Source organism: Brachycentrus maculatus, unplaced genomic scaffold (assembly GCF_059751285.1).
Source record: "Brachycentrus maculatus isolate JH-2025_06_01 unplaced genomic scaffold, ASM5975128v1 h1tg000487l, whole genome shotgun sequence".
In the NCBI taxonomy this organism is placed as follows: domain Eukaryota; kingdom Metazoa; phylum Arthropoda; class Insecta; order Trichoptera; family Brachycentridae; genus Brachycentrus; species Brachycentrus maculatus.
The window spans coordinates 249637-276907 of NW_028281234.1; the positions used below are offsets into that span (position 1 = coordinate 249637).

The window sequence follows — 27271 nt, forward strand, 5'->3', positions numbered from 1 at the left end:
GGCTCCCCACAACAAATTCCAACGGGTCCAAATAACTGCTCTGAGGTGGCCAATTGGCATCAAAATTTTAACTGATTATTCGATTTTCGAAAACTTTAAAATTACTTTGGATTGTGCTTCCAGGCAACAAGATAGAAGTAATCAGTTCTCGTCCTGCCACGACTCCCCGAGAAGACTTCAACATCAACGAGTTCCTCAAATCCTTGATACCAAGTAAATCTTCGCCACCAAATAATAATGGTATGAATTGCTCAAGTAAAATAATGTTAACACTTTAACGACCAGTCCCGCGTTTGTGTGGAAATTTGAACTGACCGCTAAGGCGTTATTGCGGGTTTTTAAGTAGTCAAACTCAATCACATCTATAATTTATATTTGATCACTATAAACATTTTATTATAACTTATTTATAATGTCTACCGGTTTCGAAGCTAGCCGCTTCTTTATCAAGACTTGATAAAAAATCAAGTCTTGATCAAAAAGCGGTAAGCTTCGAAACCGTTATGATAAAATATTTATAGCGATTTAAAACAAAGTTTCATTTTAATTATATCAATGCCATCTATTGAGGAAATCAAGACATTTGAACATTCGAAAATAAATTCACGCTACTGAAAAAGGTTTGTGTCACGGCTAAAAGTTAATTTTGTGAATGTTTGAATCTCATTTTTTAAATTTTATGAGTGATATTTCACCTGGATTTGGCCCTTTTCGAATTTTATCTTGAGTGTCTGTGATATTTTTTATGGTCCGACCGATGGAATGTTGATGATATCGACGGCCCCTACGTAAAGTACTCTATCTGCAAATCTGTTACTTTACAGGAGAGAGCTTAGAAGATTTTTTCAACATATTTTTTATTTTTATTGATTAACGGTTTTATCTGAAATTCTTAACTAGTATTATACATTCAAAAACACGGTAAAATAATGCATTAAATCGTTTTAATACTTTATGCTTTGTCAAAATTAAGTAGTTAGCATTTTAGGAGTTCAGTTCATTTCGAAAATTCGATGTAGATAGTTTTTTATACGCCTGAAAACTAGGCGTAATTTATTTTATATATATTTTTTGTTTATTTATATTTGTAGATAACGGTCAGTTGATAGCGTACACCAAATATCTCAAAATTGACAAAAATGTAGTTAGAGCACTTTAGTCGATATGGACTGGTCAGACACCGACACTCCACAAAACAGTCGGAGCTGTTGTGGAACTCCAGGAGTTAAAAAAAAATCCAGAAAACTGAAAATGTAGATCGGTTATACAACCTAAACCGGCCTCAGCAAGGTTGGATAAGCGTACAGGTCGGATAGCACAGAAAATGATAAAAACGACATTGAAAATGTGTTAATTTTATTTGCGTATCAAAAACTTTTCAAATATGTATGTACATGTAACATAACTGAATGTAACAAACTAAAACATCAAAATGCACTTGCGGCAAAGTAATAAAACATGTTTTACAGTAGGTACATACTCGCATACCATGCAGTGAACTACGAAACTAGACCTAAGCTTGGGTAAAAAAACTAAACTTAGGTTTAAGCCGGTAGGTCGGATAACTCGGAAGGTCGGATAACCGAAGGTCGGATAACCGAGACTCTACTGTAGTATTTATTTATTTCATCATACATATTTACACTTTTAAATTTACATTGTGTCATCACTGAGTTTTCCCATGCCAAGGGCACATCTTAGTATTTGTTCGTTATTAGTTTGTCATGAGTAATCCAATCATGGATGACGTGACCGATGACACTATCAATTTTGTATCTACCCGCCTCCATTATCCAATTATTAATAGCTCTTTTTATAAATAGTTCCAATGTTACAGTTCCAAAATTTTTAGTAGTGTTCTGCTTCCATATTAATTGTTTACTCCTTGGTTGTTTTTGAAGCGGGTATTATAGCTTTTTTTCAAATGTTTTTTTTTGCATTTTTGGACTGAGTAGAATCTACTTAGTCCAAAAATGCAAAAAAAAACGTACTACAAAAAAATGTCCCTTGCTGTGTTTTGAGTTTGGACAGCCATGCTGTGTGTATCATATCCGTCCACAATATTCCACATACTGAAGTGAAGCGACTTGATATGGTTATATACCAATTTTATATTATCCATTTGATTGTATATATACCTGGGTACTATTTTTATTTGTGTGTAGCTGTTTCTCCAGCCTCAGTGCCCCCCCCTCCCGTGCAGCTGCCCGGACTCGACCTGCTGGCGCCTCCTCCCCCGCCGCCTAAATTTTACACCAACATACCCAACACCCCTGGTAAGTGCAAACACCTACCTCAGAATAATACCCGTTTACGATGTAGCTAGAATTTAGATTGTGTATTTCATGTTTAAGCTTGTCAATTCAATGATTAAAGTTTGGGTTTTACCATATTAACCACCCTGCTCTCGGGTTATTTTCTGAGTCAATTCTGTAGAAAAAAATCTTTTTATTTTTATACAGAATTATGAAAACAATGTTTGTTGTATTCATACCGTATTTTTTTTGCCATAGTAGGTGCTTTTCCGCCTCCATAGTGTAATGGCCAGCATGCTTGGCTACCGTTCTGGAGGTCCCGGGTTCGATTCCCAGGGTCAAATAAATATGAGTGATTTTTCACTTTAATATTTATTCAATATTACTCTGGGCTGGTACCGGAAGCGGAGGGATGATCACCTTTCCTTTGTGTGTTAATGATCAAGATAACACTGTATTTATATGATGCAGTGCCCTATGCACCATTGGGGTGCGGATAGGGGTGTGAAGGAGAAGAAGGTGCTTTTAGGATGGATCTGGTGTACTATTTCGCTAGCGTGTTCCCTCTCTCTGTCTCACATAAAATATTTTTGGCACAGGGTTAGCGCAATGGTGCTATAAAAAGCGAAATGAGGAAAATTTGGTATGGCCGTGATATGTACGGCCATACCCCCGGACAGGTTAATACATAAATCGAAATGGAGTTAATTGGAGTGGAACAAATTTAAAGCCAAATTTATGAATACAATGATATACAGGTCGTAAGCCTTGTAAATGTGCAGACTTGACATTTTTCCTTTTCTTTAATCATGTCTACATTGATGTCTCTCGATAGTTCAAGTATCTCAGTCCGTAGATTAAATTAAATGTTTATTTGCAGAACCTACCCCCGTGCCGGCTCCAGAGCCCTATATCTCCGATCACGGAGAGCAGTGGAATAATACTTGGGAGACCGCCCAGGTAAATCATATGATTTTTTTTAATTTTAAATTTATTTATTTTTTAGGAATTGGATGCGTGGACATGCTTCTTAAAATAGAGGCTTTGCGGGTTATTCCATTTAAAAAATAAATGAACTAAAAGGTCAAAACACAAAGAGATAAGATCGAGTAAAGATATCATTTTCCCAATGTGCATAACCACCAGGTTAAAATTCTAAGACAAATACAAGTTTTATGTGTTAATAAATGTATTTATTAAAAAAAAAAAAAAAATCTGAACAGAACCAAAAAATATTAAAGTGTCGCATTGTGAAAAATCTGTGATCGACATTTGTTTTTTTTTTCTGTTTTATTTCCATAAGTCAACAGTAAATTTTTGGCTTTGCAAATAATATTTTTTCGGCATCAGTTATTGAATGTGTGTAGTAGAAAGTTATCAACTTTCAAAGAGTGTGCATGCTTCTAAAAATGAAGGTACAGGCTCTTCCGCTGTATTCGTCAACCTTGCATCACACAAGGTTTCGATAGTTTCTATCCTACACGTTGGAATATTGTTATAGAATGTAACAAAATTGAAAAAAATGAGAAGAATGTAAAAAACACAGAAAAAATATATCAAATATGCAGCGTAATCCAAACAATGAATGCGGTAAAATGGTGGATAGAAACGATCAATGCATCTTTTTATGTATTAAATGAAATTGGGGCAAAAGAAATAAACTACGCATCTGGGAAAACGATTATTCGAGGAATGATAGATAGAGGTTTCACTGTACCTCATATGAGGGCCCAATGTAGGAGAGCGTTGAGAAGGATACATTTTAAAGTGATTACTGGGTTTGGAGCTAGTTGGATGATTAATGTGTGCGTGTTATGAACCAGCCCGCCGTGGAGAGCCCGGAGTCGCCGCCCCCCCGGCTGACGGAGACGCCCCCCGCTCCCCTGCGCTACAGCGAGCCCCCCGCCCCCCCGCGCCTGGACGTGGACCAGCGCACGCTCATGGCGCCCCCTCCTCCGCCACGACTGCCCCGTGAGTACAGCAATACAGAATTTGCTTGCCACACCAAATAATACTAGTTTGTCACCTCTGACTAATAACCAGGCTTCGTAATACAGTAAAATTCCCAAAACCCTTTTGGTGGAGACTGACTGGAGCATTTCGTCGTAACGTAGCACGTTACGATGCGAGCATTCAGGCAGTTAATACAGCGAGCCGAGCGCTCCATTCATGCCGCAAGCGATGTTACGACGAAATGCTCCGGTCAGTCTCCACCTTTTGACTGATGAGTTTTAACACAAATGAGGTTGCATACCGTACTCGCTACTACCGTATTCACTTATGTATCTTACACACCACTAATGTGTATTGTCCGCCTCCTTAGCGTAATGGTCAGCACTCTTGGCTACCGTACTGGAGGTCCGGGGTTCGATTCCCATGGGGGTCAAATAAATATAAGTGATTTTCCACCCTTATATTTATTCAATATTACCCTGGACTGGTACCTGAAGCGGAGGGCTGATCACCTTTCCTTTGAATGTTAATGATCATGATAACGCTGTATTTATAGGGTGCGGATAGGGGTGTGAAGGAGAAGAAGGTGCTTTTAGGATGGATCTGGTGTCCCAAGACAACAAATAGGATTTTGTTTGTGTTTTATATTGTTTATTTATATCTAAATACAGTGTTTAAAAAACAGGTTTTTTGGTTTATTTTAAATATTTTTTAATGGTATATAAGGGACTTTCAGCTTTAACATATCATCCATGGGGTTAATAATTCAGTGTCTGATATAATAAATAATATTGTTAAATGAACAGTATAATGCAATTTACTATTGGCATACGGAAGGACCATGATGAATAATTTTTATTTTATTATTAGTATTGCTGGAAGGGGATGATGTGGACCACAGGATGCTGCCACCCCTTCCGACTCCAGTTGCTTCACCCCCGTCGCAAAATGAGCGTAGCCGGTCTATGCACAAAGGTAATATAGATTGAATCCTATCCATTTTCTGTACATAGTTATGGTTTGTCCCAAGAGTCCTTTAACCACTTGAGCCGGAGATTTCAAACGTTCAAATCAGAACATGTTCTTCCGCGCTTAATTTTTTTTGTTGAATATGTATTGGAATATTACGTTTTTAAAGAATACATGGCTACTTGAATTTGTTGTGTTACTTGAGTACAGTACAAAAAATAAAAATTAGATCTGTATTTGGTCTACAATAATGAACCTATTCACATGATTCATTGTTTTCCGGACAGGTGACACTTATTGTCACGATACATTCATTATTGTAGACCAAATACAGATTTAAATCTCTTTTATGTACTAGGCTCAAGTATCAAGTAACACATCAAAGTTCAAGTAACCCCGTTGTACAGTATATATGTTTTTTACTTCTTACTTTTCAGTAACTCTTTTCTTTTCAAAACCATATATTTATTTCAATAAAAAACAATGGTTTAGGAAAAAAATTAAATTACATACGTCAAATGCTACCTAGGTTTAGAGAAAATTAAGTTGCTATTTATCGTATATTGAGCCTTAAGACCCAGTATTCGATAATTACTTACGTTTTGATGTAGTTGACCTCATTTAAAAAAATACAAGAATCACAATCGCGCCATTTTACAAAAATGCTGGACCCATGGAAATATTCCCAAATTTTTAACAGATGTGACACTTTACTGGTATTGCTACTCCATTCAGGTAATAGTGGTGATATCAGAATCCAAAATAACAAAGGGATTCTCTATGAAATCCAAGTTGTTTAGAAGAAGTGACAGTGTAAACATAAAAACCATAAAATATTGGTACCTACTGTCCCAAATTATATGGCAACCCACTGTATATTTCAGTTGAGACACCTATAATGTGCATTGGTATATCATCCATAGGGTTATGGGGACGTAGTTTCCAGATATGGGGAAATGTGTTTTGCACTAATTACGTGCATCTACGCCTCCGTTTATCACTCCTCAGAAGCTGCATTTTATTAATGGATGGAATTTTAATTAATAAAACTTACTTGAATGATTCACGTTTTTGTATTCACAAAGATTATGCTTACAAATAACTAGGATTACAGATTTTAGTACTAGGTTTGTATTCACAAACATTATTTAATGTTAAAAATTTTATACAATGATGCACTGATGTAGAATGTGGCGGCAGTTCACACTGCTGGCGCGGTGGCGAGAGAGAGGTACTTCGCCTCGTCATCGCTTTTAGAGGCGTGGTGACGTCATGCTGTTCGCGATGGCGCGTTCGTCATCATCAGTTTGTCTATGGTGGTCGGGGCCGAATGAGGCACCACTAAATAATCCAGTGTGTTTCTTGTTTAGGTGACGTGGACCACAGGAATTTGATTTCTCTAACGGGAACACTACCGCCTCCGCCCGCTCCGCCAGTCAGTCCGTGGACACCTCGTCTGGACCTAATTGATCAGGTTAGTTGGCCATTAATATTTCGTTACTAACCGGATCCACGCGGCTCGCATAACCGTATGTATTTTAACAAAACACGCCCCATACGCGGCTGACATAAGCGTATGTGTTTTTACTTTGCTCCAAGTTTCGAACCTCAGTTCAACTTGGAGGGATTTTTTCATGGTGTAGAACTTTGGATAAAATAATACGTCAATTCTCGGCCTTATGACATCTGTTGAAATATCTGACTAATAATTTGTAACATCACAAGGATAAATAAAAGAACAGATCCCTGATTTTTCATGAGGTCGGTAATTAGTCCGCGCCATAATCATGCCCTATATCTGTCTCACTCTCGACACTACGCATCGCCAGTGGGTAAGAGTGACACACAATGCGTGCTTTGATTTATTTATGTTACAATCTTATTTGTTTATATTACGATATATTACAAGAATAATGTGACACACGTGTATTATGAGTACCAAAAAGGCACAATGAATCGCATTGAACGTTTTTGTTTAAGGAAATAAATCATTTCTTAACTAAATACATGATAAAAGTAATCATTCAAAAAACGGCGAAATACCGCCGCGCACGGGCGTCTCTCAGGAACAAAGTTTACGCGGCTAAAAGGTTAACACATCGTTTTCGGGAAACGCTTAAATTCATTTTTTACATACTGTTGGTAGAGAGCGGGAGACGCATACATGCGTTCTATTTGCTTAATTTTGGTAGAGCTCGAGAGACGCAAAAAAGCATAGTACAGATGGGAATTGGGTTTGCGTTTACTTGTGATTAGTATATTGAGGGTCGGGCGGCAGACAATTTAAGAGGTCAGAGTATAATTAAGGTAGGGTTGATGAAAAAACCGGCCGACAACAATGTGTTAATATTTTTAATATTTATAGCATTTACTTTGTGGATAGTAAATTTTTCCTTTCTTTAAATTTTTTTTCTTAACATTTTTCAAAAGGACCAAATGACGATTGTGTTACACCTGTGGCAAAATTGGAATTAACTGACCTTTATTCAGTTGGATATATATTCATCTCTAGTCCTAATCTTTGGTTGTTCATCTTATGATATTGTTTTTTTTTTAAACTTTATAAAATTAAACAACTTTGTTTTAACCACTTTTTTATTATAAGTACACTTTAACCTACCGGTTTCGACAAGAACCTTGTCATCATCAGGGTTTATTAAATTCTAAAACTTTAAAGTACTCATAATTAATTACATTCCCTTTCCAAAAACTTCCACACGTGTGGAAGGGAATGTAATTAATTATGAGTATTTTAATGTTTTAGAATTTAATAAACCCTGATGATGACAAGGTTCTTGTCGAAACCGGTAGGTTAAAGTGCACTTATAATAAAGAAAGTGGTTAAAACAATGTTGTTTAATTTTATAAAGTTTATAAAATGTGCCACACAGTATCTGCGAAAAACATTCAAGTAATTATGATATTGTTTTCATTTCAAAGTGATGAACGATTCCGTAGTAAATGATGTATCTGATTATTTTCTTATAGGATTATAGGAGCATGAGAGCGGATGTCCCGGCCGTAATTCCCGCCCCAATGTCCCAAAGACTGCCTCTGAAAATGCCCCAACACCCATCCAACCCTCCCAATCAGCATCCCTCCAATATTACGCCTCCCATTACCTCCGGGCAGTCCCCAACCAGCATCCTGCCTCACCTCAACAGCATGAGCCGCCATCCGCCTCCTAATCTGATGCATCATCCTATAAACGCCAACTTGCACTCTATCCCCACGCCGCCCGGCACGCCGAATCATCGGAGCGCGTCTCAACATCCTCTGGCCGTATCGCATCTTCCTCCCAACATGCCCCAACATCCGCCCAGCATGCCCCAACACCCGCCCAGCATGCCCCAACACCTTCCCAGCATGCCTCTTCTGCCCAACATGTCCCAACATCCTCCGAACATGTCGCAGCAACCCCCGAACATGTCGCAACACCAACAGAACATGTCCCAGCAACCCCCGAACATGTCGCAACACCAACAGAACATGTCCCAACAACCCCCGAACATGTCGCAACACCAACAGAACATGTCCCAGCAACCCCCGAACATGTCCCAACACCAACAGAACATGTCTCAACATCAGCAGAACATGCCCCAACATCCCCAGAGCGTGTCGCAACACCAAATCAGCATGTCGCAAAACCAACTGAACATGACGCAGCACATGCCCAACATTTCGGAACTCCCTCCCAACATGCTGCCGCCGCAGCGGCCCGTGTCCCACCTGCCGCCCAACATGCCCCACCACGGGCCCAACGTGCCCCAGCACAGACCCAACGCGCCCCTCCACGGCAGGAACGTGCCCCACCACAGGCCCAACATGATGGGCCACCAGTCGCAAGCCGTGCCGGACAATGTGGAGAGCATCGATATGGAGATGTCCGATGAAGAGATATACGACAAGGACGACGGTAATGTTTGATGCACTCTCCCGTATTTTCTAAAATTTCATCATGTTTATTAATTTTAAACTGCTACCTGAAAGCACACTCGGCTACCGTACTGGAGGTCCCGGGTTCAATTCCCAAGGGGGGTTAAATAAATATAGGTGATTGTTTTACTCTAATATTTATACTTAAAAAAACTGATTTGTTACATATTTAAAAAAAAAAAAAAACTGATATGCGGATGGGTTAACAAAATGTATATATGACACGGTGTTTTGTTGCGCATTTCAGAATACGGAATCGGATCCAAAATAGAGATCACGCTGGCGAGAATGCACGGGAGTACGCCGCAAAAGATGATGCGGCACAATCAGCATCCGCAGCAATTCAGGCAGATGGATCATCCGCGAGAGCAGACGTTCAACAACAACAAGGTCTTGGTCGGGGGCAACTCCCAATCCAATCTGACTCCGATCAAGCAGTCGCAACCGAGCACTCCACATAAACCCGATCCCAAACCAGAGTTGTCCAACTCCCGGTCCAATCTCGTCAGGATCAACAGCGTCCCGGAAGAAGCGAAAGAAGACGGAAAAAAGAAGGATGTCCCTGTTCAAGAGACGGCTTCCCAGCAAGATTGTCAAGAGCAGGTTGATGATGGCGCGACTGCCAATATTGAAGATGGTAAAGAGGAATCTTCGCCAGTTGCTGACGTTTTCGGTGATGCGCGTTCCTCCGCTATGAATCCTACAAACCCCGATATGAGCGAAACAGAGAACAGTGCCCAATCGCTCGATCGCCACGTCTCTCGGAACCAGTCCTCCGAGTCGCAAGCCAACGAGTGGGAGGACGATAACTTCCTCCACGAAGAGCCGCAGAAGTGGAGGCATCAGATGGGTGCCATCAACCCCCCCAGGCCGTGCTTTCCTCCCATGCGGTCGTTCCACATGCGCCCTTTCAGGAACCAACTGTTCCGGCCACCCCCGGCCCCCGAACGATACTTCAGCCCGGAGAGAGGCCGGAGGCCGTGGGGCCCGCGGCACCACAGAGGCTACTGGTGAACCGCCGCCATTGGAAATTCATGGTAAAATTATAAAAATTACACATAACTATTTTATAATGAAAATGTAACTTGGTTTTAAAATCACAATTAATATATTATTATAACTTACTTAACTTAACGTTCCGTTCCCGGTGATATGTATTTACTTCAACTTGACTTTTCAAATGAGAATATTAATATAAAATATAGTAGATACGGGCTCCCAATTTTTGTATTCCGCCGTAATATAATGATGTATTACATGAAAGTATTATAATATAAAGTTATTCATTTGCAGCGACAGAAATAAATCATTTGTGTAAAAATCGGGAATAAAATCACCAATACACAAGCGTTTTGATGTGTGCGCGTGTGGCATGCTTTGTTAGTATACGCGCATGTCGCATGTCGTAACTTGTTTACTCCGCCAGTCCAGTAGTGCGCAGATCGTCTTAAGCGGCGGTCGTGTCGCTACGCCAGCTATTATGGCCACTTACGATGTCTTTTTTTCTTCATTTTCGGATAATTATCAAAGCTAACATTACAAAATTGTTACATTTCAAATTCAACTATGATCAATAAAAGCAACATTTAGGAATATTCACATTATTCCCGTTTTTAAACCACATTTTCATACGGCGTACAAAATACAAATCACCGGTGTATGTGCAAGTTTTTAGTACCGTAAGGGAAGGGTTAATTATAATGTCTACCGGTTTCGAAGCTAACCGCTTCTTTTTCAAGACTGATTATTACTAGTAAAATTAGTATTAATCAGTCTTGAAAAAGAAGCGGTCAGCTTCGAAACCGGTAGACATTATCATTAAGTTATAATAAAATATTCACAGTGATTTTAAAACAAAGTTATATTTTAATAATAAAATAGATAATCACAAAGTTTTTTCTTCAAATGTAAATTATAAATAACTATTTTTAACCTGCGGGATACATCACAAAAAAAGCGATGCTGTTCCATTTGCAACATTTTTAGTGCGTCAAATACTTGTACACAAATTTGGATTATCTCCACTTGGGAGTTATTTTTTACATTTTTGACCATATCGGAGGTTTCTTTGAACATCAACACAGGATATTTGTCACATCAAATTTTCTGAAAAGCTCTCTCAAAATTGATGTAAATTTAGTTAGTAGGTACATACAATGCTTTCATAAAACTAATGCTGTGAATCCCCTATTTTACATTTTTTAAGGGGCTGAAATAAATTAATATTTTGATTCACCTTAAATATGTAATAAAATGTTTTACTTTTCATAATTTGATATTATTGTGACGGTTTTCTATGACAGATCAATATATGAATCAATCAATTAAAACTGTTAACTTACATATCGCTCACTCCTTTCAACAACGTCATATATCAAAAATCGTCAATTTTCAGTTGTGCATGTTTTCAGAATGCCCATAAAATGTACTATATCCCAGCAAAAGTGGCAAATTTTAAACTTAATATTTACCCGCTACAGGGCAGAAAGTGTTGTGTTTGCATTTTGAAGAAAAGGTATTGTTTAATAATTTTTTTTAAATATACTAAATATTTTTCAAATGGAGAAAAAATATCAGGTTTTACCTAAAAACATCTTTTGCACAGTAAAAAGTTCAATAAGTGGCTTGATATTTATTTTTAATACATTATATTTTTAAACTTTAAAAACAATCTCCTGAAAAATCAGGTTTTTTGATATATGACATTGTTGAAAGGAGTGAGCGATGTCATGACAGTGCAAAACTAATTCAACTTCCTCATACTTTTCAAAACCTTTTTGATATGCAATGTTGAATCTGTAAGAATAACGTTTATTTAATTTAAATGAAGAAAAAAAAAGGTAGTGTTCAGTAGATATTATTTATTTACATTAATTGATTCGGCAATCTCTTTGTGGTAAAATCTATCCATTTTTTATTTAAATTTTACTTAGTTCATATCAATATTTCTTAAAATATATTGTGACACGTGTTTCGATGCATTCCGCATAATTTTTGGTGTTTCCGCATCACACGCGGTGTTTGAAAATGATGCGGAGTGCATCGAAGCACGTGTCACAATAGATTTTAAGAAAAAGTAACATTTACTAAGGAAAACTTAAATTAAAACAATAACTATTTATTTACAAATTCAAAATGCAAAATAGTCCGCCCAGTGGTGTAGTGGTGAGCATGTTTAGCTGCTAGGCATAAGGTAGCGGGCTAAGTTTCCCAACAGAAAGAGTCTCAACAGAAAATCTAGTATAACTTCACCGTAATACATAACACAGGCCGACACAATTTTTGTATTTTTAAATTTGACAAGTGACCAAACCCTAATATTTTTGGCTCATCAGAATCACATCAGAATGTTTTTCTCCTTCTAACCCTTATTCGCATCGAATGGTGCATAGGGCACTGCACCATATTGACATAGTGTTATCTTGCATGTTACATGGAGGCAAGTTAATCAATCCTGTTTTTTAGCTACCTTTTACTTGTGAGAATGCTATATTGTATGGGTTTAGATAAGAGGAGAGAGGTTGTACTGTACCTACATTAGTTTGGCAGCATCATGTTCTACATAATATTCTCTACATACTGTAATCCTATAAATAAAATTGTGATGTTCCCGTAGGTTGTACCAGAAATTCTGTATCATATGGCAATTTGGAAAAGAAAAACCAATGAACCAGACCTTATTTTTAATGTTTAAAAATTGTTAAATAAAAATGTGTTAATTTAGATATGAGTTATCTTTGAAGATGAATTTTGTCAACTGTTTTTGGATCCCGCTAGTCATAAATGATATATTTTAACAGGAATTAATTTTATGTAACGCAGTTGAGTGAATTAATATTGGATATTTTGTAACTTATCCTCGGGATTTATGAATTTTATATGTACGAGTGATTGATATGCTTATCTGCAGATCCAAATTTGAGTATGCATATTTTTATTTATTTTCGCAAGATTTGTTTTCTGCGTGCATTTTTCTCAAAGTCGACCTTTTTTCTCTAACCTTTCCGGGAGTATGGACGTAAATGAACGTCGGTGCGAATTTTCCTCACAGGAGTATCGATTTTAATGAAGGTCGAAGTCTGCCTGTCAGTTGATATGATGTAATTTGTATAGTAATGACATCTGTGGATATCTGTATTTAACTTGGTCATGAAATAAAACCTGGAGATGGTGAGCTTAATTTTTTATTTAAATTATTTTTACATAATTTCTATCTTCATAATACAAAGATTTTATTTAAAAAAATACATATTTAAAGTAAAAAAAAAACCCACTCCCCAGAGAAAGTCCGGCATCAATTATTGTACTCCTGGAATGGTTAAATAACGTAAAAGTTGAGTGGACTCAATATCTTTTTGATTCTTCCTTATTCGATTCTTAAATTGGAGTTAGATAAACACCATCCAATTAATTAAAATAAGATTGAAGAAAAGTATGTTTTTAAAAGTATGAATTTTTTTCCTTTGTAGATTATAGCTTGGAAATACATATATAATATTCCTCCTGAATAAGATAAATGTTTTTAAGAACCACTGCTTTATCTTTGCCTTTTTATGATATGTCCAATATTTAGTTATTAATATTTTTATTATAATACTTACGTTCTAATTATAATTGTTCAACTGCTTTGAATTTCCTAAAATAATTTGCTAAGTTTAAAGTTTTTTTTTTAATTCTGTGACGATAATGTCATATGTTTTTTTCTTTTTTACATTAAAATATGATGTTTATTTCATTTTATGACTAGTTTAAATGTTATAAAGGAAAAAAGTACCATTTTTTTTAGTTTCCCCATAGGTCATGCATATTGAGTGTTATTTTCTTTTTAAATTTGATTTTTGTCATGATAAACGAACACATTGTAAGTAAAAAATTTAATATGTTTATTGTGTTTTTATTATTAGGAAACAATATGTTTTAAAAGGTCACCGGACAAGTGCACACGTAGACGATTGCGCACACAGACAATGTGCACACAGACTATTGTGAGCATACAGACAATTGTGCGCACATAGACAAATTTGCATACATAGACTATTGTGAGCATACAGACAATTGTGCGCACATAGACAAATTTGCACACAGACAATTGTGCACACACAGACAATTCCGTGCACAAAGACAATTCCGCTCACGATAGAGACAATAGCACACAAAAATAAAAATAAAGTAATTTCTCTCTCATTTTTATGGTGGTTGCAGAAGGAGATTTGTAGCGTATCCGAAAAACCACCGTAAAAACGAGGATGCTTTTGTAAAGTGAATCGTGTAAGGAGAAATTCTGAAGAAAACATTATGTATTTTTATTATGTGGTTGCTATTATTATTACGCAGTTGCTACGTGGGTATTTGTTGCTGTAGGGATAAGCATGCTTAATAGTAAAATGATGTAATCCTAAATTTGTAAAAATCAGGTAACGTATACAAAGAGGTATATTATACCGCTTTCCAGGTGTCTATGACGCATCGTAGATATAATGAAGGTGTTGCAAGATGTCTCGGCGTATATGCAAATCAATTTTTACACGTTTTGGATTAGGTTAGTCTACTATTAAGCATGTGATTGGTCCTGCCATTTATGCAGTTTTCATATAACCATTTAATAATATTCCCAATGATAAATACACTGATGTATATTTCTTGACACATTTTAAATGATACAGTAAAACCCCGATATAATGGACCTCTATTTAACGAACTTTGGATATAACAGACAAAAATCCGGTCAAATGTAAAAACATGAATAATGCTCTGTTAATATTATACATGGTTAAATTCAAATGTCGACGCATGTAATTTTTTTTAGCGCCCATGACAATCACAAATATTTATCTCAAAACCTCAAAAAAGCAAAAAAAACTTAATTCCCTTTTCAAAGCAGGATTGCCGAAAGCAAGCGCGTCGATATCAAACAGCAACGTTACTTCACTATGAAGTCTGAAGACGATAAGTAGAATTTGTTGGAGTTTTTATATTGTTTATTTATATCTAAATAGTGTTCATATTTTAAAAAGTTTTTTTTTGTTTTATTTTAAATCTATTTTTTTTTAATTACCTAATGTCCAAGTGACTCTAAAATCTAGCTTATCATGACCCTACTCAGGCTTCAACTTTTTAAGTTTCATAGCCTATGCCTACTCGTGAGTGGATTTACTCTTTATGTTTAAAGTTTTTATTTTATTTTCTTTTATTTTTTTCTCTATTTTAAATTCTTTTGCATTACATAACATTAATTCAAATAAAAAAAATTATTAATAAAATATAAAAATGAAAACAAAAAAATATCCCACAAAGGCATGGCATGTGTGTGGGTATACAAAATAATTTAGTCATAGTAAAGGGTATATAGGTTTTATAAGTAGAACTAGAATAATAGTGTAAATATAAAATAAAAAAAATACTTGACTCAAAAAATACTATAATTTAATGTAATTCATGAGTGAAAATTCTAGGCAAAAACACTCGCTAAATCTATTTTATTTAACGGACTTTCGGCTTTAAAGATACCCCCTTCCTCTAATTAGTCCGTTATATGGTCAGCAATCCAAATGTGCTTCAAAAAGCAAGAGTAGAATGACCGTTAGTTGTTGACTGATATCAAAGTCCAGAAGGTTTCCTATCCAAGGTATGCGGTTAGAGGAGAGAAGTATGAGCCATTGCACCTGATAGAGGGTTGACGAGGTGTGGACAGAAGGCAGATCTCCTGGCTCCGGAATATATGAGATTCGACAGGGATCAGAACACTTGAGGCGTTGTTTAGAACTTCCTAAGATAGGGACACATACTCTCAAAAAGAGGCGCTTATTAAAGGAATTAGCAAGAATCAACAGATGTGACAATGATTTCATAAAAATATTATTTTTTGACATCTCATCAAAGATAAAGAAGAATATGGAAGTCTGGGCATTTGCGGGGCTGATGATCGTCACAGGCTGAAAATAATATGAAAATAACTCCTGTAATTGGAGATAATCCAGATTTTGAACAAGTATTTGGACACACTCAAAATGTTGTAAATTTAATAAAAAGACAGTTTTTGGCATAACATACAATCAAAATTGAAACAAAAAACATCCTTGAACCAGTTAAAAAAGTTGAATAGAAATAATGGATTGCTGGTAAGATATGAAGTCTTATGGAAGGAAGACAAAAAAATGAAAAATAGAAGATCTGAACAATGCAGTAAAATAAATATGTAAAAATTTGCCAGGAAAATTGTTTTGTCAAAGAACGGTGACTTAAAGACCTATGTAAAATTGTAGAAGATTTAGACAAGAGCTGTGATTCTTTCGACTTACAGAAACAAATGATAGGGTGAAATAAAATGAAACAAATAAGAACCCTCCATGACGAATCAAATAAGATTATGATTGACTTTGAAAATGAAAAGAAGGTTTTAACACACTGACTGCCAAATTTAGAAAAAAAAACCATCCTTGGGGCCACAACTGTAAACAGACTGAATACAAATGTGAAGGTTGCGGTTCATTTTTTTGTAATAAATATTTTTTCATGAAACACAAAGCAATAAAAACATAATGATAATCTGTCCAGGGGGCCACACAGAAAGTGCATACATTTACATTACATGGCAAACGTGAAACGTATCCAATTCACAGAACGTAAAATGCAATCCATGATTGGAGTTATATTTAACACGCGCCACCTCTTGACCAAACACGGTTAAATATAACTCACATGGCGTTCAACGTGTTAATGAAATATATAAAATAATTACCCTAATATCTAAAGCGGATGAGCATGATTTACTCTTATACTGAAAATATAAGCATGTTATGTTTTGAAAAAAGGTCAAAATGGCATAGATCTTTAACTCTATTTATTTCTGAGGGGAGAGAGGCTAGTTACAACTCTCGACAGTGACATACAAGATTACTGAAGGGATTCTATATACTAAAAATTATTTCAGTTTGTTTATTTGTGAATATTATTGAAGAATCTGAACTTAAGAAACGCACATACTGCGACACAACTTCCAAGCTCAACCGCCAATATACACTGGCGTCATATTTGGTAAATCGAAAGGCCGCGCTTTTGGCAAAGTATACCCGAGGCGATTTATCAATTCTCAGCACCAATTGTTATAGAATCAAATAAATAAAAAGAAGAAACTTAGAACTGACGTACACAACGGAGTTCTTGTTCCAGCCCTTATGTTTGAAAGCATGGAGTCGGCAAAAGAAGGATGAAAGCAGACTGAATGCAGTCGAAATGCGATCCCTCAAACGAATGTGTGGCAAAACGATGTTTGATAGATGTTCGAATGATGAAATAAGAAGAATGTAAGGCTGAGATAAACATTATCAATAAAATTAAGGTGTGTTGAGATGGTTTGGACATGTGGAACGTATGAGTGAAGAAAGAACAGTTAAGCAAATTTATGAGACAAATGTAGTTGGAAAAAGTAGCAGAGGAAGACCGAGGAAAACTTGGCACAATCAGGTATGTCAAATACTTAATAGTCGTAATAATCGTCGGGTACGTATGAGGAGATGCGTGAATGTAGAAGAGGCGAGGAATGTTTGCAAAGACGGAGTGGTGTGGCGTTCGATTCTCTCTGCCTACCCCTGCGGGAGAAGCGGCGTGATGGTTAGTTAGTTAGTTTAGAAACTTAGAACTACTAAAAAATAAGTAAAGAGAACTTCCATTTACTTATTTTCAAGAAATCAGTGCTATAATGCCTTTTTTAACCCATTACCTCTGTAGAGCATTTAATTTTACTACCTACTTAAGACACATCTTAATTTTTAAGACACCCCTAACTACATTATAAACAAATTCAAGAACCATTAACTGTTCACGGAAAAATCCTTACAAGTTCAATGAACAAACCATTCAAATGATCTTAGTGTCAAATTAAAAATTAATGACGCGATTTTTCTGACTTTAATTAATGGAACAAAATTTCATTAAGAAAAATGAAATTTCCGGATATTTTGATGTTAGAAATTTTTCGGGAAAGGGTTCTTCATCCCTTTACACAGTAAAATCGGACAAAAATTACCAATTTTAGATGTGTTTACTATTAAATGTATCAAAATTTATTGACTGAACAGAAGAAAAATGGAGAAAAGACAGTGGAATTGAAAGGTTTGTAGTTTTTTCATTAATAACTGCAATGAGTAAAAAAAAAATCTTTATTAAAAAATTAAGAATCAACTAATTTTTATTGTTGATATATTTTTTTAGAATTTAGTGATTTCATTATCATTGATTTGTCACTACTCCAGTTCAGATTTTTGGTTTACAAAATCATAGGTTATATTTTATTTTACATACAAAATATTTTCACACTGATATTCCCTCCAATTTTGAACCCTTCACAATTCAACATTTGAGTAAGGTTTACAATACTGAGGGCTTATTCAAATATCAATTGATTGTTATAAATACTTTGAATTATTTTAAACAAAACAGTAGCATGGTAAACTCAAAAATGTACTTACTTTACGTCAAATTTTAAAAATCATACCTTTATACCAACCCTAATGTATGGAAGTGAAGCATTTAGCAAAAGAAGGATGAAAGCTTTAAATACTATTTTGAGAAATAAAAAGACTTAGTTTTTTGATCCACTCACATTTTTATTAACAACCAACTAGTTTCGGCAACAACCTGTTGCCTTCTACAGGGTTTAATTTATCTATTATCAAAGTTATTTTAACAAATATTTATCAATGTTAATATATTCAAAACATAGACTGAATGCAGTTGAATTGCAATCATTCAGATGAATATGCTGCAAAACAACGTCTGATGGATGTTTGAATGGTAAAATAATGAAAGAATGCAAGGTTTGGATAAGCTTTATTGATAAAATAAAGAAAGGTGTGTTGAGTGAGGAAATAATGGTAAAATAAATATATTAAGCTAATAAATCAGCTCATAGATGCAAGATCGAGGAAAATTTGAAGTAATTAAAATACTTGAAAGTGGTCAGGTCAGGAGTCAGAATAATCAGTGGGTATGTATGCAAAGATGGATGAGTAGGCGAGGCTAAGAATATTTGCAAAGATAGAGTGGTGTGGCATTCTATTCTCTATGTTTACCCCCGCGGAGAAGCAGCATGATGGTTAGTAAACCTTAATACAATAAAGAAACATACACCTACAGTATCATATTTCTCTGAAATATTGACGCTCAATGCAAAAAGCTACTATGTTAGGTTATTTTTTCGAAAAGGGAAATTTTTGAATTCTTATTATATACACGTATATACAAGTATTTAAATTTCACACTATTTTTGTAGGCCTAAGCGGCTAGCTTTACAAATTGGAATCAATTTGTGGTAGAGTGGGCTTAAAATTTGATACTCTGATTTAGAATCCGTGACACTTACCATGGGACCATTTTTAGTTGTATTATGACTACAATTTATAGGAAGGACATGAGATCCTTCTCACGTTTTAAATACCAATTAAAGGTCTTTTTCCAGCCCTTATCTGCACCGGATGGTGCAAAGGGCACTGTGTCAGATTGGTGCAATGTTGACTGTTAATTATATAAATGCAATATGATCAGCTCTGCAGGTAACATTCCAGGGTAATATATTTAATATATTTGAGCAAAAGTTTTATTTTTATTTTGACCTCCCTGAGAATCGAACTCAGGACCTCCTGAATTGTCGCCAAACGCGCTAACCGCTACACTATGGAGGCAGGCAAGAATACCATGTTATGGGTAACATATCAAATTATTATAATGGTAATTTTTATGAATATTCAATTGATATTAGAACTCTTATATTGTTTCAAAAACTTAATTCCTTAATCATTCCAAACAAGTTTTCTTCCACTTCAAAAGCATTGTGAACTTTGTGGTATGGTTATCATTCATTTACAACATTTTGAGTGTGTCCAAATACTTGTTCACAAAATCTGGATTATCTCCAATTACAGGAGTTATTTTCATATTATTTTTAATAAAAGAGTTTCTGCTCAGTAAAAAGCTTCTTTTCATCTCACCAATAGATGTCTCTAGTGAAGTTCTAGTGATTTAAGAATAATATTCTTCTTCATCTTTGATGAGATGTCAAAAAATAATATGAAAAATTGTAAATATGTGTATGATGAAATAAATAAAACGACATTAATATTATTTGTTGTATCAGACACTGGATTATTCACCCTACGGATGAGATTTTAATTTAAACACTCGTGTAACGATCAATCAATAATGAAAGCATAGAGCAAGTTATGCAATTCAAGTATTTGGGTGTCGAAGTGTCTAGCAGCAATAACCTCTACAATGAAGTAAGAGAGCAAGCAAATAAGGCCACCGCTGTAGCTGGATGCTTAAAAATGTTTGTATGGAGAAACAAATACATGCTGAAAGAGAGTAAGGTGAGGATCTGTAAAACCTGCGTAAGACCGATCCTGACATACGGCACGGAAACAAGAGCTGACACCGCGAGAACAAAAAGCCTTCTTAGGACATCCGAAATGAAGACTCTACGACCCATTGCAGGCCTAACACTTCGCGACAGAGTAAGAAACTCAGATATAAGAAAAATCTGCGATGTTGAAGATGTTGTGCGATGGGGAAGAGAAAGAAGACGTTTCTGGAGAGATCATGTGAGAAGAGCGAGTTCGGGTCGAGTGGTGAGGGTGGCAGCGGACAGCAGCATAGGCGGGATCAGACCCCCAGGAAGACCACCTAAACGATGGAAGGATAGCTGGTCTTCCACCTCCCAGGAGCAATCCGAGAATGACAGGACCTAGTCCTAAAAGAAGAAGAAGAAGAAGAAGTGTAACGTTCAACATTCTGCCCATTATTGAACATCCATATTGTACTTATTCTCGAACCCTTCCGTAAATGCGGGAGGATCTAAGATCATTGTATAAATACAAGTTTCAAGAATTAGTGCTGGGGCAAGTAAACAAGGCTGCAGCCATCTCAGGATGCCTGAAAAATGCTATATGGAAAAATCCTGAGATGAAGATCAGCAGCAAAATAAAGATTTACAAAACTTGTGTCCGACCCATCACGACATATGGAATCGAAAGTAGAGCGTACACCGTTGCCACAAAAAACACGCTTAGAGTGTCAGAAATGAAGACTAAGAAGCATATCGGGCAAGAGTCTTCGAGATAGAATAAGAGACGCCAGGATCAGGGAAATATGCGAGATCGAAGATGTCGTTAGGTGGGGAAGGCAACGAAGGAGACAATGGTATGCGCATGTGAGGAGAATGGAACCATCCAGACTCCCCCACATCGCACTGTACGGCCAACCTCATGGAAGATGACCCCCGGGCAGACTACCAAAGAGATGGGTCGATAGCTGGGAATCGACATCGCAGGAGGCTAATCCCTCTTAAAAACAGGCCACAAGGCCTACAACAAGATGTAGAAGAAGAATTAGTGCAATATGGATGTTTAATAATGGGCAGTGATCGTAAGCCCTGGGATGCTCAGACTACCATATACATTTTTCATATGAAGTTGAGATACTTTAAAAAAATACATAAAATATCAGCCTGAAACAATGTACTCTTAGGTCGGCTTTAGAGTCAAGTGGAGGAAAACTCTCTGAACTTTGACGCCAACCCAACACCAAGTTTGGGGACCAAGCCTTTGCAGGTCCTGCTGAGAGGAATCAATTTATCTTCTCATTTGAGGATAATCCAGAATATCAACCAATTTCAATCACAACTGAAGAATCATCTTTCCAAATCTCATATCCTTTAAATAAAATTATTATTTTTAGTTAAATTTTTTACTTAGTAAATACCACTATATCTTAAAATCTACTGTGATACGTGTTTTGAAGTATTCCGCATAATTTTCAAACACCGTATGAACATTTTCAAACATACGGTGTTTGAAAATAATGCGGAATGCATCGAAACATGTGTCACAGTAGATTTTAAGAATTAGTGGTATTTACCGAGTAATTTTTTAATTAAAAATGGATAGGGTTTACCACAAAGTAACTGCTGAATCAATTAATAAAATTATAATTTTAAAACCTTTAAAACAACAAATATTATCCCCTGTATGTCTTTTTCCTTTCATCAGTTTACTTATTTTTTTTGTGGAGTAGAAACAATGTGTTAGATAGATCTATGAGTGTATATATTACACATTGCATCATAAGTAAGTTAGTATATGGTACATAGTATAACATATAGTAGAAAAGAAATATATTAACTGAAAACTAATTAAACAACCATCACGCCTCTTCACCGCAGGGGTAGGCAGAGAGAATAGAATGCTACACCATTGTCTCTGCAAACAGTCTTCGCCTCTTTAATATTCATACATACCCGAATGATTTTCTACTTACAAAATTTCATGTTCAATTGTATCAAAGGCTCTACATATTTTTAAACATGAATAAATACTTATTTTCTTTGATTTATTATCAGATATTGAATTATTATTTTATTTTCCTTCTTTTGGCAACTCCATGCTTCACTTCCATATGTTAACACACTAAGAACGGGAAAGGTATTTCTACCAGTTTGGTCGATTGATGGTTAAGGACGGGAAGGGTATTTTTACCTTCTGCGCCAGCCTCATTTCAATGTCAGAAATTAAGGGATTATTCAATATTTTTATATGAATATTATATACCAATCTCTTTGTTAAGGTCTTAACTATATGTACATGAAGCGGAGGGCTGATCACCTTTCCTTCATATGTAAAACGATCAAGATAACGCTGCGTTTATATGAAGCAGTGCCCTATGCACCATCGGGGTGAGGATAAGGGTTTTATGTATGTATATGTACATAATTATCAAATCCCGTCGCCAGTGGTCTGCAGGCGTAAAAAATACCCACCTGAAATGTGTCAAGAGGCTTTAAAATGATATTTTGTGAAAATGGCGCTTTAGAAATTATTATATGTAAATATTATTATATGTATAACATATCGTGGGTACACTGGCAAAAAACTATAACTCTAAAATCCCTGTTCTTTAAAAAATTAGTCTGCATAAAATACCCGTCATTAAACTTAAAGTAGAATTTACTTTTAAAACCACAAATTTGACATTTCAAACTACTTAGTATATTTTGCCAGTTTATAGAACGTTAAAAATGTTATAATATGCATCATTAAGTCAAAATTTCATATTTTCGAGGTAACGTTTTTAGCCAGTATACCCATGATATTATAGTTTTGTAAAATTAGGGTACTTACTTACTTTTTAAATTTGTCTATAATTTTGGATTAATCAACATGGATTTTTTTTCTGATTTGCAGTGACCTGCCTTCCACTTTGACATCCTTCAAGATCGGAGTTCTCCTTCAGCAAGGATATTGTGATATTATGCTATATTCATTAAAATAAGGACATTAAAATATTTTATTTATTGTTTCGGCATTAACTTTGTGGTAAGACATGTTACAATAATTAAAGAAAACACTTCGTTTTTTACCACTTGAGTTTAATTATAGACTACATGTTTCAGAAGCTAAACTTCCATCATTCAGGTCTGTATAATAACTAAAATATAAAATATAAAATTGTTCTATAAATAAGGATAGGGGGAAAGTAAGGGGAAGGGGTTAGTCAAGGAACGGAGTTTGAAAACAAAGGAAAAAATTGAAAGCAATGGCGAAGAATTTTGAAACAATATATTATTTAATAAATTATTATTAGAATTCAGGTTTTTTTGTATTTCTAAATTTTCAAGATAATTCATAATTTGGCCTTTATATGGAACAAGGTGTAATAATTTTAATTTATGGGAAACATGTAGTCTATAATTAAACTCAAGTGGTAAAAAACGAAGTGTTTTCTTTAATTATTGTGACATTAAAATATAAGATAATTTACTGAAATTGTGTGCAAAGCAGATTGATGTATGCTGAGTGCATGAGAATACTTGAATGACTGGTGCAAACATTTCAGTAATCAAATGACCTTTTCAGTTATGTAAACTTTATCAGCGCATTTATGTATTTTAGTGAATCTTTCCATAGGTCAGTTTAAGTGCCGTGTATCTCTGTTAACCTTTAAAAAGGTCAACTGTGTATCTATTGCAGACAAATCGCTCACTCCTTTCAACAACGTCAAATATCAAAAAACTTGATTTTTCAGTAGATCGTTTTAAAAGTTTAAAAATATAATAAAATGTTTTAAAAATAAATATCAAGCCACTTATTGAACTTTTTACTGTGCAACAGATCTTTTAAGTAAAACCTGAATGTTTTTTCTCCATTTGAAAAATATTTATTATTTTTAAAAAAATAATTGAACAATACCTTTTCTTCAAAATGCAAAACATCACTTTCTGCCATGTAGCGGGTAAATATTAAGTTAAAAATATGCCGTTTTTGCTGGGATACTGTACATTTTTTGGGCATTCCGAAAACATGCACAACTGAAAATTGACAGTTTTTGATATATGACATTGTTGAAAGGAGTGAGCGAAATGATATTTTAGCTTACGCTACTAAAACATTTTTTAAAAATAAAAATAAAAATATTTGTGTTTTTATTATTTACAAAAATACTTCAATTTCATACTATTTCTGTGAGTCTTAAGCGGCTGATTATTAGAAAAAGATATCAAATTGTGGTAGAGTGGGTTTGAACCAAGAAACTCTGACAGAAGAGTCTGCGACACTAACCACGGGGCCACAACCCGACATTAATATAACTACACATTTTTTAAATTGGAAAATATTAACAGAAAAAAATGTTATGCAAACCAGTGTAGCTAACAATAAACCAAGATTTACATACACCCCTCTAATAATTCCCAACTCCTGCATGTAAATAATTACTTCTACTACTATTACCATTACGCCGTTTCCCAGCAGGGATAGGCAGAGAAGATGGAACGCCACACTCTTCTGTCCTGACATACATTCCTAGCTTCTTTCACATCCATACATTTATTCATACATGCCCTCAGATTACGTAGACTTTAGACAACACCAGATTTTAGGTTCTGATTGATCTGGTTGTGACAAGTCCTTTATGGACATCTTCGTTCTGTTCTCCCGTTCACATTTATTAAATATAATTTTTTTTTACATCACATTAAATAATTTTTCTTAATATTTTCAATATTTCTAGTTCAGCCCTATATTTCTTTGTAATATCTTAATTTTTTATTCTGTCATACAACGATTTTCCACACATTTGTCTGAGGGAATAATTCCTTTAGGATATATTATCCCAAAAGATGAGTTTCTGGGGAATGAGTTTTTTTTTTTTTTTACTTTTTGTAATTTTTTAAAAATAATAGTCAATTCTATAAGTAACATATTTTCTTGAAAAAAAAAACTTTTACACCAGTAAACATGTTTTATATCAAAATTATCCATCTTTTATTTCATGGGTTTTTTTTAAAGCGTCATTACGATGACTTCACACAAACTTTGTTTTACCGTTCTTTCCTCACTCATTCGTTCCATATGTCCAAACCATCTCAACACAACTTTCTTAATTTTATTAATAACGCTTATCTCAGTCTTGCATTCTTTGCTTATATCATCATTCGAACAACTATTATACATTGTTTTGCCATACATTCGTCTGAGAGCATTCAGACTACTTTTATCCTTCTTTTGCCAACTCCATGCTCCACTTCCGTACATTATGGTTAGAACTAGGACTCCGTTATGTACTGCCAGTTTACCTATCACCGACAGGTTTTTATTTGCTATAACTAAATACCTTGTCTTTATGTAATTAGCTATCAAGTTAACACCGGCTTTGATCCGATACGGTGCCCTATGCACCACTTGTTGAGGGGCAAGAAAAAGAAGAAGAGGTTTTTGGAAGTATAATCATTTGTGATTAATAATAATTCATGTTTTTTTCTGTTTTTTTATACTTATGTAAATACAAGCTTTATCTGTCCTTTATTTCAAACGGTATAAGGTTTAAACTTTGAGCAATAACACTAGTCTATTTTTTGTTAGTTGGAAGATATTGCTTATCAGCAATGAGTCTGCTAATGTACGTATGAATAACCATGGTACATATAATAATACAGGGTGGCACAAAATGAATCACCCTATCGGAAGATGTTATAATTGTTACATTTTTATAAGTGACGTTGTGCGTCAATCACATTTGAAATTTGTGAATTAAATAGCTGTTTTTTTTTTCCAAAAAAATTGGGTGCCGCAAAATTAATTATTCAATTTTGTTTTTAAATAAAAATTTTACTGAAAAATAAAAAAAAGATTTTAAACGATGAATATTTTTATTTGATCTTTTTCAATTTTTTTCTGTTAAGTGGAAAAGGTTATATCCGTCAAATGGCTGCCGCCAGTGTTGATACACATTTGTGCCCGTTTTATCAATCTGTTTGTATACTGCAGCTGTTTAGTTCACAAATCGCTCACTCCTTTCAAGAACGTCATAAATCAAAAATCGTCAATTTTCAGTTGTGCATGTTTTCGGAATGCCCAGAAAATGTGCTATATCCCAGCGAAAGAAGCATAATTTTAACTTAATATTTACCGACTACAGGGCAAATAGTGTTGTTTTTGCATTTTGAAGAAAAATTATTGTTTGATTATTTTTTTAAATATACTAAATATTTTTCAAATGGAGAAAAAACCTTCAGGTTTTACCTAAAAAGATCTGTTGCACAGTAAAAAGCTCAATAAGTGGCTTGATATTTATTTTTAATACATTGTATTATATTTTTAAACTTTAAAAACGTTCTCCTGAAAAATCAAGTTTTTTGATTTATGACGTTCTTGAAAGGAGTGAGCAAAATGTCAAATATGATTGACGGACGACGCCGTTTGCAAAAATTATAGCATCTTTCGATATGGTGATTAATTTTGTGCCACCTTGTATAAGTAAAATAACACGTTTTTTAATATTAATAAGTGTAAAGCTAAAACAAGGTGATAATTTGAATAAATAAATAAATTTATCAGTAAGAAAAAAAACTACACGTAACAAAAATATCTTGAATTTTGACATTTTTTTTTGTTCAGTATGTGAATATTCTCAGATAATATTCACATGTAAAATTTCCTTCCAGTTATTGGCACAATAGTGCCAATAACTGGGTGGTGTCAACCACACTACCATTTACCCTAATCATAAAAAATAAAAGTCCTGCATTGTATGTTTAATATTTTAGACTTACGAATATTGTGATATTATTTGTAAATAATTTACATAGTAATTACTTTATTTAAAACGTTGTA

General features: G+C 34.9%; 1 protein-coding gene across 1 annotated transcript in view; it reads left to right on the top strand.

Moving 5' to 3' along the window:
- Window positions 1-26286, top strand: part of LOC148302034 (uncharacterized) — a 35699-nt gene extending 9413 nt beyond the window's left edge. Inside the window, exons 8-16 of the mRNA XM_088272263.1 lie at window positions 124-240; window positions 2166-2276; window positions 3136-3215; window positions 4079-4226; window positions 5079-5183; window positions 6548-6651; window positions 8166-9093; window positions 9361-10150; window positions 23345-26286. Coding sequence (XP_088128389.1) covers window positions 124-240; window positions 2166-2276; window positions 3136-3215; window positions 4079-4226; window positions 5079-5183; window positions 6548-6651; window positions 8166-9093; window positions 9361-10127 — 2360 coding nt within the window. The 3' untranslated portion in view covers window positions 10128-10150; window positions 23345-26286. The remainder of the gene's footprint in view (window positions 1-123; window positions 241-2165; window positions 2277-3135; window positions 3216-4078; window positions 4227-5078; window positions 5184-6547; window positions 6652-8165; window positions 9094-9360; window positions 10151-23344) is intronic.
- The last annotated feature ends 985 nt before the right edge of the window (window positions 26287-27271 follow it).